At 49.4% G+C, this 15,382-nt stretch overlaps 1 protein-coding gene across 1 annotated transcript; it reads right to left on the bottom strand.

Moving 5' to 3' along the window:
* Positions 1 to 9,345: 9,345 nt before the first annotated feature.
* On the bottom strand, positions 9,346 to 10,246 carry LOC123041008 (uncharacterized). Its single transcript, XM_044463707.1, has 3 exons — positions 10,025 to 10,246; positions 9,765 to 9,853; positions 9,346 to 9,685 (listed from the first exon to the last, which is right to left on the bottom strand). Exons 1-3 carry the CDS (start codon positions 10,046 to 10,048, stop codon positions 9,532 to 9,534), a joined length of 267 nt encoding a protein of 88 aa, XP_044319642.1. The 5' UTR covers positions 10,049 to 10,246; the 3' UTR covers positions 9,346 to 9,531.
* Between the last annotated feature and the right edge of the window lie 5,136 nt (positions 10,247 to 15,382).

The raw sequence follows: 15,382 nt of genomic DNA on the forward strand, positions 1-15,382 counted from the left end.
CATAAATGAGATAAGCACCGTATTTGCACGTTAATGCCAAGTTTTTGCACCACTTCAATGTACACCACAACTTCTAACACCAAAGTGACCGTTTACGCCAAGTTGTAGCACCACCAATGTAATCGTACGCCGGAGATCAGGTTAGTTATGTTGAGTGCGTTGAGGAATCGTGCTGCGATTCTCAATTTCTCGATCAGGGACTCTTCCCTTTGCTCGTCTTACACGTTCGTGATCGCCGATGGCTACTACTCCCTCCGTTCCAAAATATATGACCCAACTTTATACTAACTTAGTACAAAGTTGGGTCATCTATTTTGGAATGAAGGGAGTAGTACACTGACCAGTAGTAAGGCTGACGAAAATGATCAGGGCGGGGTTCAAGACAAGTTTGTCACCAGTTAGCATAGGGCTCCCTGTACACCTTCGCTCGTATCTCGGACGCACATGGAGGTAGGGTCGTATTTTGTGCCTATAGAGCCATGGAGGTGTGATGGATCTTGACCTTTGCCAACGGGGAACACTTCGTTTTAAGTTTTTTTTAGGTTTGGTTAGGACTAGCACAGATGTTCGTGTGTTGCAAAGCAAGAAACATGCTCTCACACACTTCTAGCGAGTCATCTGTGTTGCCACTTCTCTTTATCACCATCGTTGATGGTGGTCAATTGTCTACCTATTTACGACAAATATGATCAATCCGTAGACGGTGAGCTAAGTCATTACACTCTAGTATGTCAATTTCATGATTCTCTCCCTGCATGTTTCCAACAGCGAACTATGTCGTGTTCTTCCGCCATGGCCATCAAAGCATAGTTCAAAAACCAAAACAGGTGAGCATCCTGAATTTACGTATACTTGATGTCAACTCTGATTCCCCAACATTATATTTTTGGTCTTCTCGCACCATGCTCTCACATCCAAGAATCATTATTATTACATGATGATAACTCCATGACAAAGCAATGTGAGAGTAAACTTGTTGTTCTAACCATCAAGTATAAAAAGTGAAAATTAATATTCACAAAGTTCATTTCCATTGGCTGCAAATCAATCAATTGTCAAGTTTACTTTTCGCACCTCCTTGACAAAAACTTGACTTCCACATTGTCCTAAATAATTCCTAACTCCATTTAATAAGGGCCAAGCATAATTTATATGTACCACAGGAAATTCGAAACAACATTATCAGGAAATGGAGTACCCAACATACATGTAGGTTATTTTATTTTGCACCGGTACATGCAGGTTAGTTAGTGTGTGTGATGACCTCATTTATTTAAGGGTTTGTCTAGAACTAAGTCGACTAAGACTTAACGTAGTCTCAGTCGAGTGATGTCAGCGCAGTTGTGGTGATACGATCGGCACGGCTGGATGTTGCAAACGGCGAGGAAAAATGTTGCAGCGGTACTGCAAGCAACGCCGACATATGCCGCAACCGTTCTGACTAAAATGCTACAACCGTCAATGGAGGATGTTGCGACCGATGAGATGGCGTGCTACAATCGTCAAGGGATGACATGCTACAACTAGCAATACGGATGTTGTAGCCGGTAGAAATAAATGTTGCAAACGATGGGACAAAATGTTGCAAGGTCAACTGAGGCTTGGTTAAATCTGAGTCGAGTGAGTTTTAGCATGCAAGTCCGTTTATGTAATGGGTCCTCTCTCCCATCCCAGAGTTCTTCTAGGTTCCATTCTATTTCTTTCCTCTAGTTCCATTCTTTCCTGCCAAATGTATGTCATCTCTTAATTTTTTTTCTACATGCTCAATTGCTCAAATTTATTCCTTCTTTGAATTTTTTCCTTCCTTCCTCCTCATAAGAGGATTTAATGAATGTAATTTATTTATTCATTCTTCTAATTTATTTATTTTTCTGTCAAATTTATTTCCTTCTTCCAATTCTTTCCCTTCGTGCTCAATAACTCATAATAGTGGGATTTTATTCCTTCCTTCCTCCACACAAGAGTGTATTCCATGTTTTAATCCCTATCCTTTATGCTCATATTTGTGACCAAATGAGACACACTCCTTGAGGTGATTTATTAATTTCAATTCATAGACATATATAAATTGATGTGATCCAGTGTAAGAAAGCGAGGTGAGACAATTCAATAGCTGAACGAACGACCTGGTGTTTACTCGTTGTGTAGCCATAGCGATTCGTATGTGGGAATCCATCCAATATGGCACACCGCACACGTATATGAAAAATTGGAAACCTCATCTTTTTTGCATACACAATAGCTAGCTCAGTTGGCTGCACATTTAGGAATAGGATGGTAGGTCGCAAGTTCGTGTCTCCACTCGAACAATTATTTGTGCCTGGTTTTTCCGGGCTGTGTTGTTGGGTCGGCTTTGTTCGAGCAACGAGTGGGTTGTGCCCACCTGGTGGGCTCACTATGGTAATTATTTTCTCCAATAACTCTTATTTATTTCATAAAAATTCCTCGTGAAGTTTCAGCTCATTTGGAGTTGTGCAGAATAGTTTGCCTGACGTAGCCTTTTCAGGTCCAGATTTCCAGCTGCCGGAATTCTCCCTCTTTGTGTGAACCTTGCATATTATGATAGAAAAGGCATTACAATTACTCTAAAAAGCATTATTATGCATAAAAACATTATAAATAACAGTAGGAAAACATGATGTAAAATGGGCATATCACTCTTGTAGGGGTTTATGATATTGTGCCTGGGAATTTGTTGTGATCCAAAACAAAACGGAGACAAAAGTTAAAAATATTGCAATGTGGTTGTGAACACAATAAGAAAATGCAAGAATAAATTAAAAAGAGCACGAAACATGAGATGATGGTTGTTTGAATCAATAGGGCTAAGGCGTACTCAGGGAGCCGGATTCCCCACTAGTATTTATCTAATGCGACCTATGCCTAGGCATAATTCAATGTTCGGATTTCTAAGTCACTTTATATGTTTCTACAAGTGAGTGTAGCCAAATACAGACACGTGCATATATGCCACTGCCACATGGGGCGTACATCGCCATCGTTTATCCCCACTTCAGTTACATAACAGTGACTAAGGATGCAACTATGATGGTCTCCGTTTATCCCATATTGCAATGATCAGGGAAAGAGGGAGATACATACTGTCACTTCAAACATTCGCAAACCTGTGGCACCCCGGCTCAGAGAAACCGGAACGCCCCGTATTCCAGCCCAGAGATCGAGATAAAGTCTTCTGAAATACGACATTTCTTAGCACAGAACAAACCAGCTTTCTATTACAACTTGAATACGAATACAAGGTCTCCGATATTACAATGAATAACACCGGCACAACGACACTATGCCAACTATAGTTTCTCTATGCAAGCAGCATAACAACTCGAGGCAGCGGAACCTCTACTCGCAGCGGAAGAACGAACGGTGATGATGGACTCCAATACGCAGGGAATCTGGCTGGAATCTTTATCCTAGCTCGCGAACATAGGAACCACACCAAACAAGCAAGCAATCTAGGCACGACCTGCAAACTGGCATGACACGCCAGGTCAGTACATTGAATGTACTTGCAAGCTCACAACAACCAAGAGCAATCAAGACAAACAACAACATGGCAATTACAGGTTAACATGAAACTATATCAATCAATCATAGTATGAACAAGATGAACACGGTAATGCTAGAACAATATGAGCATGGCATGAACATATGAACATAATGATTCTAGCATGCAACATGATGACACTATCATGCACCAACTTACTCTGCTCGGGTTACCTCGTAACCATCACATGCATCACTTACCAACCTCGGACATCTCGCGATCATCTCAGGATCAAATCAAGCTTGGTATAAACAATACTGTACTAATCATTTCATGACCACAAGGAACTTGACCTTTACCCTCAATTCTCGCATAACACCACAAATATCCAACAACTCGGTATCCTCGATACCACGGTGATCCTCTCACGATGACATAAAGATCAACCAACTTCTCTCATCATCGAACCAGGGTTGTTATTAAGCACATCATTATTATTACTGTTGACTCATAGTGTGACCAACTCCAAACTGGGCCCTTATCCGCGGGCGCGGCTATTGATTGATTTAAACACACACTCTGCAGAGGTTAGCACACTGTACCCACACCACGGAACCCATGGCCTCATGCTCCCATTCGGGTGGACCAACGGTATTCTGACAAAACCGACTATTGCCCATGACACTCTCCCGGCCACTCTGACCAACTCCCCTTTGGGCTAAGTCATGTGTGGCCCCGTGCCTGCCAAAGACATCAACGGCCACCGTCGTGGCAAAACATAAACGGTCCCAAACGGGGACAAGGTACCATAACAACAACAACGGGCACACAAGGTTTATGTCCGCCTACGTAATCAGGGTAGCGTGCGCCCATAGCCTTCCCTCGTTGGAGGCACCGGCGAGAGGCATGACAATAGACCCAGTTAGGTCCTTCCCATAAAAGGTAAATGTGGTTGCACTAGTCAACTCGATATGGTGGCACCATGACTCAGCCAACAGTTGTTCAAGTTCATTATTATCCAGTTAAACTTGAACGCAACATGATGCAACTACAATGCATGAACATGGTATCAACATAAACATGGATGTGCATCATAACTATCAACCATATCAACAACGAATCATATATCCGAATGAGCATGGCATACTGACGAGCATAAATGACACAAGCATAACTCTACCATAAACATTGCATGACCAGTAGCATCATGAATAAATACCATGCAAGAACATAGCAAGATCACTACCAAGTAAGCATGTAACCAACTAGATGCAAAGGAACATGCATAACCACGGTTCTGGATATCATACGGTAAACATGCATCGGACTGAACATCACTACTACCAGCATGTACTACTACTACCAAGCATGACATGGAAACAATACTAGCAAGTAGTACAAGATAACAAGATGCATCGGAACATAGCATGAAGGTGAACATGAAACCATGAGCATAACCAAAAACAACGACAGTAGTAGCAAACAAGCAGGCAGATAACTGGCAAACTTTTATTAAATATAAAAGTGGAAACCATGGCTACTGCATGGCTATCACGCAAGTGGTTGATCTGGCTTCCCTGGGGGCGACGGAGACTCCAGGGAGAAGTGAGGTGAAGCTGCAGAACGAAACGCCGAACGGTTCTCTCTCGGAGGGGGCTAACTGGAAGCAAGGGCAAACTGGTCATTTTCACTGTGGGACCACCTAGTGAAAATGTTACCTATAGAAAGAGCTCGACGAGCCGAAGACGTGAGCGTTGGTTTCACCTCAATCGGAGCTACGGTCGCGAAGATATGAGGTGTAGAAAGTCAGGGACCTATTGTGAATATTTTCATCACCAACGGGTCCCTGAGTGGATAAGGCAGAAGTGCATATAAGAAAATGCACTTTCAGAACTTGGAAAACGTACTTCGGGCCGAAGCAGAATAAGAATACGTTTCAGTAGCAGAAAACGTACTTCTCAAAGTACGCTTCCACTTATCTGAGTGGATAAGGCTATGAGCCACTTATGTGTGGGGTCGGGGAGGAGGCGGGATCCACTGGCAGGGGGGACGGGGCCGGCTGGGCGTCGTCGTCTTCCTCCTCCCTCTGTCCCGATCGAAACATAGGAGGGGCAGGGGAGGGCGATGCCGGTGGTGGCCCGGCCAGCTTCGGCCTCCGTTGGCCGAGGCGAGACCTTCGGGCGGTGCGGGGCGGAGAGACACTCCCCTCCAGGGGAGACACGGGAGCCGGGGAGGAGCAGGGAGATGGCGACGGGTGGTGGCACGAGGAGGCAGAGGCGGGCGGCCGGCGGTGGAACTCGCGGCTCCGGCCGTCTCCGGTCGAGGGAAAGGCACCGGCGGGTGCACGGGGCTGCGACGCACCCGTTCAGAGAGGAGGCGGCCACCGAGAAGGAGCGGAGAGGAGGGAAGGGGCGGCGCCAGGAGGAGGCCGAAAGCTTCGGGTGGCGGTGGTTCTCGGCGCTGCGGTCGTCTCCAGCGAAGGGAGAGGGGGTGGGGCGGCTCGGAGGGACGAGGGGAAGATAGTAGGAGGCTCGGGAGAAGGGGAGGAGAGCTGTGATGGTCGAAATCGAGACCAACTTCGGCGAGGTCACGGCGGTCCGAGGAAGAAACAACGATGTGAGGTTGCTCTGGTGATCAAATGAGGCGAGGGAGGGACTGGTGAGCTGCGGAAGGACTTGCGCATGCTTATATAGGCTGCGGGGAGGTCTCTGGAGCGTCACGGGTGAGCTCACGCCAAGCTCCAATGGAGGACGACAGCTCGTAGTGGCACGGGCTTGGAGTTTGCGACGCATTTATGGCGAAACAGGAGGGGGCCCGAGCACGGAGAAACTCCAGGACATGGATGGAGGTCGAGACGACGAGGTAGACGACGGGAACAGGGCCGAGAACGAGCCAGAGCACGCAATTAGTCATGACGCAAGCGTGATCACCACGGGCACTAGAGCAAATGACTCGTTTTGGCTGGAACAACCATGTCTAGTGGATAGACCAGCATGCCCTTAGTCTAAACAAACAAAGAATTAGGTCTAGGGGCAAAGAAGAGATTGGCACCTAGCTCTAAAGCAGATCAACATGAAGGTGTTTGTAACTTGTTGTGGTTCACACGTGTGGAGTTGGACTCGAGTCTTTGACACAGCGTTATCAAGCACTAAGATGATGCTGATTACCAAAAATCAGCCTAATAGGAATGGTTTAGATGAGGGTTGATGTAGAAAGTGCCATAATGGCCAGATTAGGAAATTATGATTGTGATGAGCTGAAATTTGGAGGAGGTGGGTTATTTGATTTTAGAAATACCAAAGTGGCACTTGCTTCACAAAGCTTCATTCTAGAAAGAAACTTGGAAAAATTCATAAGGACAAATGGCTAAATGGATGGAGCCAAAACTTGGTGGTGAGAGTAGATATGGGTAGGAGAATGTCCTAGAAAATATTCAGCTTAAATTAAGCAATATAAAATATGGTTGCTTCACAAACTGAAAATCTGACCAGAAACCAAGATTTGGAGCTGGGCCCATATGGAAAGGTTACATGAGCTCAAATTTGGTGGAGAGTGGTTATTTGATCAAAGGAAGTATGTGGCAAAGTTTCATCTCATTTGGACATGCCTAGAATATACTTCCTTCACAAAGTTCCTTTCTGGACAGAAACTTTGGAAAATTGCTGAAACATAATTGCTAGGAAAATGAGTAAGAAAATTTGCACAGGTCAATGATATAGGCATGACAAGATGTCCAAAAAGTTTGAAGGCAATCAAGCAAAGATAAATAGCACTTCCTTCACAAAGTGCCATTCAGGGAAGAAGAGGAAAAGAATTATTGGAGGATGATTTTTGAACATGGCATGAAAAGTTTTGCCATATTTGAGCAAGATATGACCCAAACAATTTATGAGAATTATTTGTGAATTTTTGGAGTGACAGAAAGATGGGTTGCTTCACAACCTAGGGCAAAAAGGATAATTTCTTTAATAGAAAAGGAATATTCTCAATAAAAAGAATATTGGGATTTGGGCTAGGATGAAAATGACATGAGCTAGGGATGGTTTTGGGGATGACAAGCCACTATAAAACCTAGGAAGACATGATCTTCCCAAGTTTTGGAACCACATAGCCACAGAAAAGCAAATCAAATCAATAAATCCACAAAAATCAAAGGAAAAAGAAAAGGGCAAAATCCAGGGTGTCACAAAACCCTTCATCACACAGATAGTAATGATCTTTCATCAAAGAGGCATATGTTGGATGGTCAACTTCACCATGTGAAGCCTGGTGGCCATGTGGCATCATCTTCTCGTCGTCCCCGACTATAAAAGCCCGATGGCGAGGCATCCATCACCAAAACCATAGTCGTCGATACCTCCCGCCTACTCCTCCCGTAGACAGCTCATCTAGTTTTCGCGACAATGTCGTCGTGTCAGGACGTGGCCTATTGGTTGAACGTGTTGGCGAACGAGAACCTTCCGTCCCAGATGCCGCACAACGACGTGTGAACTCTCCCCACGGTGCACTTGCTGAGATAGCGGCCAGAGCTAAATCTGGCAGATCTCTAGGTAGGGGATCCTAGGCTAGATGTCTTGGGATGATAGTAACAGGACACATGATTTTACCCAGGTTCAGATTCTCCGAGAAGATAAAATTATATGTTCTGCTTGTGCTTTGTTGCGTTGGAGTGTGTATGGAGTACAAGTAAACTACAAAATATTGTAATGCGTCTCTACGAGCCGGACCCCACGGTTTGCATAGATAACTGGGGGTTTGTCATAGGGTACAAGATCATAGTCGCTTACGTACGAGGAGGTAATGTCCTCCATGAATCCAGCATCTTGTTATGTACACCAAGTCTTCTGGATCTTCCTTGTATATACCGTGGACTACCAGTGCGGCCCAGGACGGAACCGACAAGGGGTCCTCAACCGGCCCACCAGGGCGGGAGTCAACGCGGTGAGAAGACCCTTAGCCGGAACAACGTCAACAACCGCCACATCCTCCTCCCTTTGTGGACGTGGCACCGACGGCTCTCGTGATGGAGTATACAGGGGATATGCGCCCGTGATGGCAACCATAAGGGATATGGCACTCTGTGTGGTGCCGGTGGTTCATGTCGCGGTGGGCGCTGTTGATATGGCACCTTGGGCGCCATTGTCCCTGCCAACAACCTTGTCTTCATTGCCCCCACTGCCCACCTCACCCCGTTTGTCCCCGTTCCCATCGAGGCCCAACCCGAGCTGGAGCCTGAGCTCGAGGACCCACTCGGAGTCGTGATGCTTGAAGCGGAGGCGCGCCGTCGCGACAAGGAGCACATCCACGAGCGCTTCGGCCGCACAACCAACGAGGAGGAGGAGGAGGAGTAGCTCGTAGTCCTCACTCCAAGGAGGAGAATGACGACTTCATCTACATCGATGGGTTCTCAAGGGAGGAGGACAAGGAGGAGGACTAGGCGACGGCGGAGACGAAGTAGCGTAGGTAGTAGTAGTTGGAAATGTCTATTAAGAACGTTGTATATGTTGAAAATGCCGCTTAATGATATTTCAAGTCGCAAAATATATGTAATGCGTCGACTTTTGACCACTAATATACTCCCTTCGTCCCATAATATAAATGCTTTTATATTATGGGACAAAGATAGTGTAAAAAACGTTTTTATATTATGAGACGAAGCGAGTAGTTGCTAGTTATGTTTACGAGATTGATGACGGTTATGAACTGTTTGGTTGGATTGAATGCCGCTTAAATGAAAAAAAAATATGATGGCTATCGTTTGGTGATTTTATGTTTGCGCACATAGAGTCAGCCTCCAAATTATTATGAAAAGTACAGTTCATATAGCGGATGGCAATTCAGAATATGATAACTCCGCGCGAGTTGCTCTTATATTTCTCAAACCATTTATTTACCCGGGCATGTCTAGTGCATATCCATGGCACGCCTCCACGCAAATAACACAATCGCCAACATATTCACACGCGACACACGTACACACAGATGCAATGCACCCGGCCGGTTCGGTGGAGACGGCGTACGTCGGCCCATCACTTGCCGGCGAACCCTGAGAAGAAGCGGTTGATGGCGGGGAAGACCTCCGGGCGGTGCGCGCTGACGAAGCGGCGGAAGGCGTGCTGGCTGTACCTCTCGCCCTCCTCCGCGTTCTCCAGCACCGCGCTCTGCCGGTTGCTCTTGCTCACCCTAAACAAGAGAGCAAAACAGTTAACCATATGCATGCATCGAAATGATCCGATCGATCGGGGTAGCTTGGAGACCTCACCTGACGTCTGGGTTGAGGAAGACGTTCCGGGTGAGCTGGAAGACGCACATCCCCGTCACCAGCGACATCGCGCCGATCAGCGGGTAAACCTGCAGCACCAGAATTTTGTTAATTAACGCATGCAAGATACAAAAACATGCTGAAGCAATACTATAGCACTAATTATTGACAAGGCAAAAATGTGCATACAAAAACAGAGCACACCAAATTCACAAGAACCATGACAAAATTTCATGTGAGTAAAACGATCTTGCACGTACATCTGGCTTCAACCAACGGCCCATGTCGTCGCCTGGCCTAGCGTTGCGCTTCGCGATGATCTAAACTCTGGAAGACACTGCTGCTATCACCTTTTCTCCTGTGTTCTTCTTCCCGGCCAATGGTTTGCCCGCTGTATGCAGAGATATATATACATACACGCCAACACCATGCGTACATGGGGCGGTGCCCAGCAGGCTGCGACGACGTCTCGGAAGACCGATTTCTGTGGGCGAGCCCGGGATATATCGAGAAACCATGAGCCGCCTGCTGTTTTTGGAGCTCGCTCGTCAAAGGTTGAACAGTTCCCGTGTCAGGTCAGCCCGCCCGCTTCTCTCCCGCGGCCGATTCCAGGCCGGGTCAACGTTGCCGCACTACCTATGCGTCGTCATCGTATCTCTTTCGTTTCGGTCGATGGGCACGTACGTTCGTACGTAGCATTTCCATAGTCAAAACTGGCGTTTTCCTGGCATTCGATGGGGACGAGAATACAGATAGGCCTGGATCTCTGAAACCATGGGAGCAAATCTGGTTTTGAACATTATGATACATTGATACATTTGATACGGCGTGGCGTGATATTTACGTCCATGCGACCAAAAAAAGGTAAGGAAGGGTGGAAATCCAATTTCCCTCTATTTTTAGATCCCAATTTCACACAATCCAGAAGGTGGTGGAAGCCACTCGAACCTGTCTACACATATCAAGGACCCTCGGTGTCTTCGCTTCTCGGCCAACCCAACGTGGTGGAGAAAGAGCTTTGAAAAACATTCTCATTAATAACTTTCCTCTGTGCGTGGTAGATTACGGTTGGTGGCGGCGTCGGAGGATGCGACCAGCGCGGACAGTGAGGGCAGCGGCTCGGTGTAGATGGCCAGCTGCGCGGTGGTGACGGTCGGCAGCGGAAGCGACGGGGTGGGCGGCGGCGAAGACATGATCGGAACTGAGCTACCTGATACCAAGCTGTTAGAGTACGTAATGGGCTCATTAGTCTTAGGGTTAATTAGAGATAAGGGTCGCTTGCTTAGAGGTCAAGTAAGCCTTGCTTGGGAGTCAAGTAAACCTCTCTATATAAAGAAGAGGGGAGATGTATCAATCTAATCAAGTAAGAATTAAGAAGGAAATCCCTTCTCTCTAGCTCGGCCGTGGGCAAAAAGGCCCCCGGCCGGCCCTCTCGCGCCCTTCTTCTAACAACGCCGTAACAGTTTGGTATCAGGTAGCTCAGTTCCGATCATGTCTTCGCCGCCGCCCACCCGTCGCTTCCGCTGCCGACCGTCACCACCGCGCCGCTGGCCATCTACACCGCATCGCTGCCCTCCTCGTCCGCGTTGCTGGTCGCATCCTCCGGCGCCGCCACCGCCCAGATGTCGGCGTCCTCCATCGCACCACCGGCCGCCGCCTACACCCCGGAAGAGATCACCGGGGTCCTAAACAACCTCGTCACAGCCGTCCAGGGGATCCGGCTGTACCTGGCCAACCCCTACGGGCCGCCGCCGGCCCTGCCGTGGTACTCGCCGCATCCAGGGGCCTCCGTGGCGTTTGCTGGGACGCTGCAGCCCCAGCTGCCGCCGTCGTCCCGCAGTGGCTGCAGTGGCCGGCGCCGGCTCCCGCCGCGCCTCCAGCGCCCACCGCCACCCCCGTGCCGCCGTGGCAGCCACCGCACCAGGCGGCCTTCGCCGCGCTCGCCGGGCCACTCCAGCAGCCACTGGAGCTGCCATCCGTCGCCACCACCGCCCAGCCCTGGCTGCAGTGGAAGCCTCCGCTCCTGGCGGCCTCCGCCGCGCTCGGCGCTCCGCTGCCGCTGCCCGATGCGCCACCGCAGCAGCCGCTGCAGCTGCAGCAGCCACCACCGGTCAGCTCCGGCCCCGCATCAACCACGCCGGCGGGAGTCCCGCTCCACCAAGTCCAGTCCCTGTCACCGCTTCCGTCTTGGATCGCTACCTGCCACGTGTCGGTGGCGGTGAGGCTGCAGGCTGCTGCGCGCGGCCTCCTAACGCGTCGGCGGTGCGGGAGATGCGCGGTCTGCAGCTGCCGCTCCTCCAAGTTGTCCTTTGCTGCGCAAAGGACCTCGATCTCATCCATTGCGCCGGGGATCTTGGGCATGCGGTTTCCCCCACGGGCGACGGGCATGCTGTTTTCCCCGTGGGCAGCGACCTCAAAGTCTGCGACATCGACGGTTGGGGGGCGCACCCGTCATCGTCATTCTCCATCGCAAGCCCTCCATTCTTCCCTGTGCGGTGCAAACCAACAGTCGTTCGACAGGGAGAAGGCATGGTGTCAACGACAGCAGCGCACGGCGTAGCACCACTGCATTCCGCCACCGGCTGACGCAAGGGCGCCTCTGCTAGTCACTCTTGCGACCACTTCCAGGTGGTCATACACATGCACTCCTTTTGTCCAGGTGGTGTCCATGGGATCCAGGGGGGCTGTACACGTGCACGTCCGACGTGCGGATGGTGTCCACTTTTTGTTAAGGGGTCCAAAGTAAAGCGTCCCAGTGTTAGAGTACGTAATGGGCCTAATGGGCCCATTAGTCTTAGGTTTAATTAGAGATAAGGGTCGCTTGCTTAGGGGTCAAGTAAGCCTTGCTTGGGAGTCAAGTAAACCTCTCTATATAAAGAGAGGCGATGTATGAATCTAATCAAGCAAGAATTAAGAAGGAAATCCCTTCCCTCTTGCCCGGCCGTGGGCAAAAAGGCCCCCAACCGGCCCTCTCACGCCCTCCTTCTAGCAGCGCCATAACAAGGTGATAGGAGCTAGGGTTCTCCCCGGTCTCGGACATAGGCTGTAGGGAAGGAGGGAGGAGGGCGAGGGCTGGAGCGCGACGGCCGGCGGCGTGGCACCGTCCTTGCGTGGTGCGGCGGCGGCGATGGAAGGAGGCGGCTAGGGTTTAGGGTTTTCCGGCTCCTCTGGGAGCCGGGCAATAGAAATATTCTTATTGCTTAAATCTCAAAATAGTCTTACAAGTTGTATATATAACCACGGTGTGAAATAAAAAACTAAGATAACTTGCGGGCTAAGCTTGCCCGGTGGGCCTCCTACGGCCGTAGGTCCGGCCGTCATAACATCTCTCCCCGCCTACGCAAACAACTCGTCCTCGAGCTGAAAGTCGGGGTAGTGTTGTTGGAACTCCTCGCACTGCTCCCAAGTAGCGTCCTCCTCTGAAAATCCAGCCCACTGAATCAACACGTACCAGGAGTCGCGACACAGCTGAGCCTTCAACGCCTTCTCCGGCTCAGGAAGTAGACGCCCATCAGTGACCAGCGGAAGCGCTGGAGGAACCGCGGGTGGCTCGCCATGAAAGGGCTTGAGCAGCCCCACATGGAAGACATCATGGACCCGCGCACCTGCCGGAAGCTGAAGACGGTAAGCCACCTTCCCAATGCGTTCCAGGATAGCAAAGGGACCGGCATAGCGAGGACCCAGCTTCCTCTTTGCACGTGGGTCCAGGGACTGTGTAGAACAATGAAGTAGACACAGCCACACCCAATCATCCACCGTGAACTTCGCCTCGCGATGGTTGCCATCGTAGTAGTGTTTGGCCAACTGCTGGGCCTGAAGGAGGCGTTGCCGGACTTCTGCCAGCATCTCGTCACGGTTCCGCAGAAGAACACCAGCCGCCTCGCCCCGTGCCAAGGCCGGATCAACAGGAAGAATCAGCGGAGGTGGTCGGCCATAAACCACCTCAAAAGGCATAGCACGGAGGGCGGAGTGATAAGAGGTGTTGTAGGAGTACTCCGCCCACGACAGCCAGTACACCCATGCGCGAGGACGATCACCTGTGACACAACACAAATACATGGCAATCACCTTGTTAACGACCTCGGACTGGCCGTCCGTCTGAGGATGGAAAGCTGTGCTCAGGCGGAGCTTAACGCCTACTAGCCGAAAGAGGTCGCACCACACATGTCCCGTGAACACGGGGTCCCGATCACTCACGATCGAAGATGGGAACCCGTGGAGATGGACAATGCCATTGAAGAAAGCCCGAGCGACAGACGCCGCCGTGTAGGGATGCCCGAGCGCGATGAAGTGGGCATACTTCGAGAAGCGGTCGACCACCGTGAGAATGACGGACTTGCCACCCACCTTTAGGGAGGCCCTCGATGAAGTCCATGGAGATGTTCGCCCAGACCTGGGATGGCACCTCCAAAGGCTGGAGCAAGCCAGCCGGCCGTAGAGTCTCCATCTTGTTGCGCTGGCACGTCACACAAGATCGTACCCAGTCACGAACCAGAGCACAATCACCTGGAATGTAGAAGTCGGCACGGAGACGATGGAGTGTTTTCTGCACACCCTCATGGCCCGCCGAGTGGGCGAGGCGCAATACTTGATGACGAAGATCGTCATGCGCCACAACGAAGACCTGATACGTCTCCAACGTATCTATAATTTTTGATTGTTCCATGCTATTATATTACCTCTTTTGGAAGTTTATGGGCTTTATTTTACTCATTTATATCATTTTTGGGACTAACCTACTAACTAGAGGCCCAACCCGTATTGCTGTTTTTTTGCCTATTTCAGTATTTCGAAGAAAAGGAATATCAAACGTAGTCCAAACGGAATGAAACCTTCGGGAGCGTGATTTTTGGAACAAACGTGATCCAAAGGACTTGGAGTGCAAGTCAAGAAGCAGCCGAGGCCTCCACGAGATAGGAGGGTGCCCTCCCTATAGGGCGCGCCCCCTGTCTCGTGGGCCCCTCGGGCAGCCACCGATGTACTTCATCCTCCTATATAAGCATACGTACCCCAAAAACATCCACAAAACACAATTTCCACCATCGTAACCTTCTGTATCCGCGAGATCCCATCTTGGAGCCTTCGCCAGCGCTCCGCCGGAGCGGGAATCGACCACGGAGGGCTTCTACATCAACACCATAGCCCCTCTGGTGAGTTGTGAGTAGTTTACCACAGACCTTCGGGTCCATAGTTATTAGCTAGATGGCTTCTTCTCTCTTTTTGGATCTCAATACAATGTTCTCCCCCTCTCTTGTGGAGATCTATTCGATGTAAACTCTTTTTGCGGTGTGTTTGTCGAGATCCGATGAATTGTGGGTTTATGATCAAGTTTATCTATGAGAAATATTTGAATCTCCTCTGAATTCTTTTATGTATGATTGAGTTATCTTTGTAAGTCTCTTCGAATTATCAGTTTGGTTTGTCCTACTACATTGATCTTTCTTGCCATGGGAGAAGTGCTTAGCTTTGGGTTCAATCTTGTGGTGTCCTTACCCAGTGACAGCAGGGGTTGCAAGGCACGTATTGTATTGTTGCCATCGAGGATAAAAAGATGGGGTTTATATCATATTGCATGAGTTTATCCCTCTACATCATGTCATCTTGCTTAAGGCGTTACT

Source organism: Triticum aestivum, chromosome 2B, assembly GCF_018294505.1.
Source record: "Triticum aestivum cultivar Chinese Spring chromosome 2B, IWGSC CS RefSeq v2.1, whole genome shotgun sequence".
Classification (NCBI taxonomy): domain Eukaryota; kingdom Viridiplantae; phylum Streptophyta; class Magnoliopsida; order Poales; family Poaceae; genus Triticum; species Triticum aestivum.

What these genes read in the sequence shown, in the direction of transcription:
- LOC123041008 (XM_044463707.1), bottom strand. Translation starts at nt 10,048, where the DNA reads ATGGGCCGTTGGTTGAAGCCAGAT. An exon ending in GCCGTTGGTTGAAGCCAGAT is followed by an intron (nt 9,854 to 10,024) that starts GTACGTGCAAGA and finishes CTGGTGCTGCAG; the next exon opens with GTTTACCCGCTGATCGGCGC. An exon ending in TTCCTCAACCCAGACGTCAG is followed by an intron (nt 9,686 to 9,764) that starts GTGAGGTCTCCA and finishes TCTCTTGTTTAG; the next exon opens with GGTGAGCAAGAGCAACCGGC.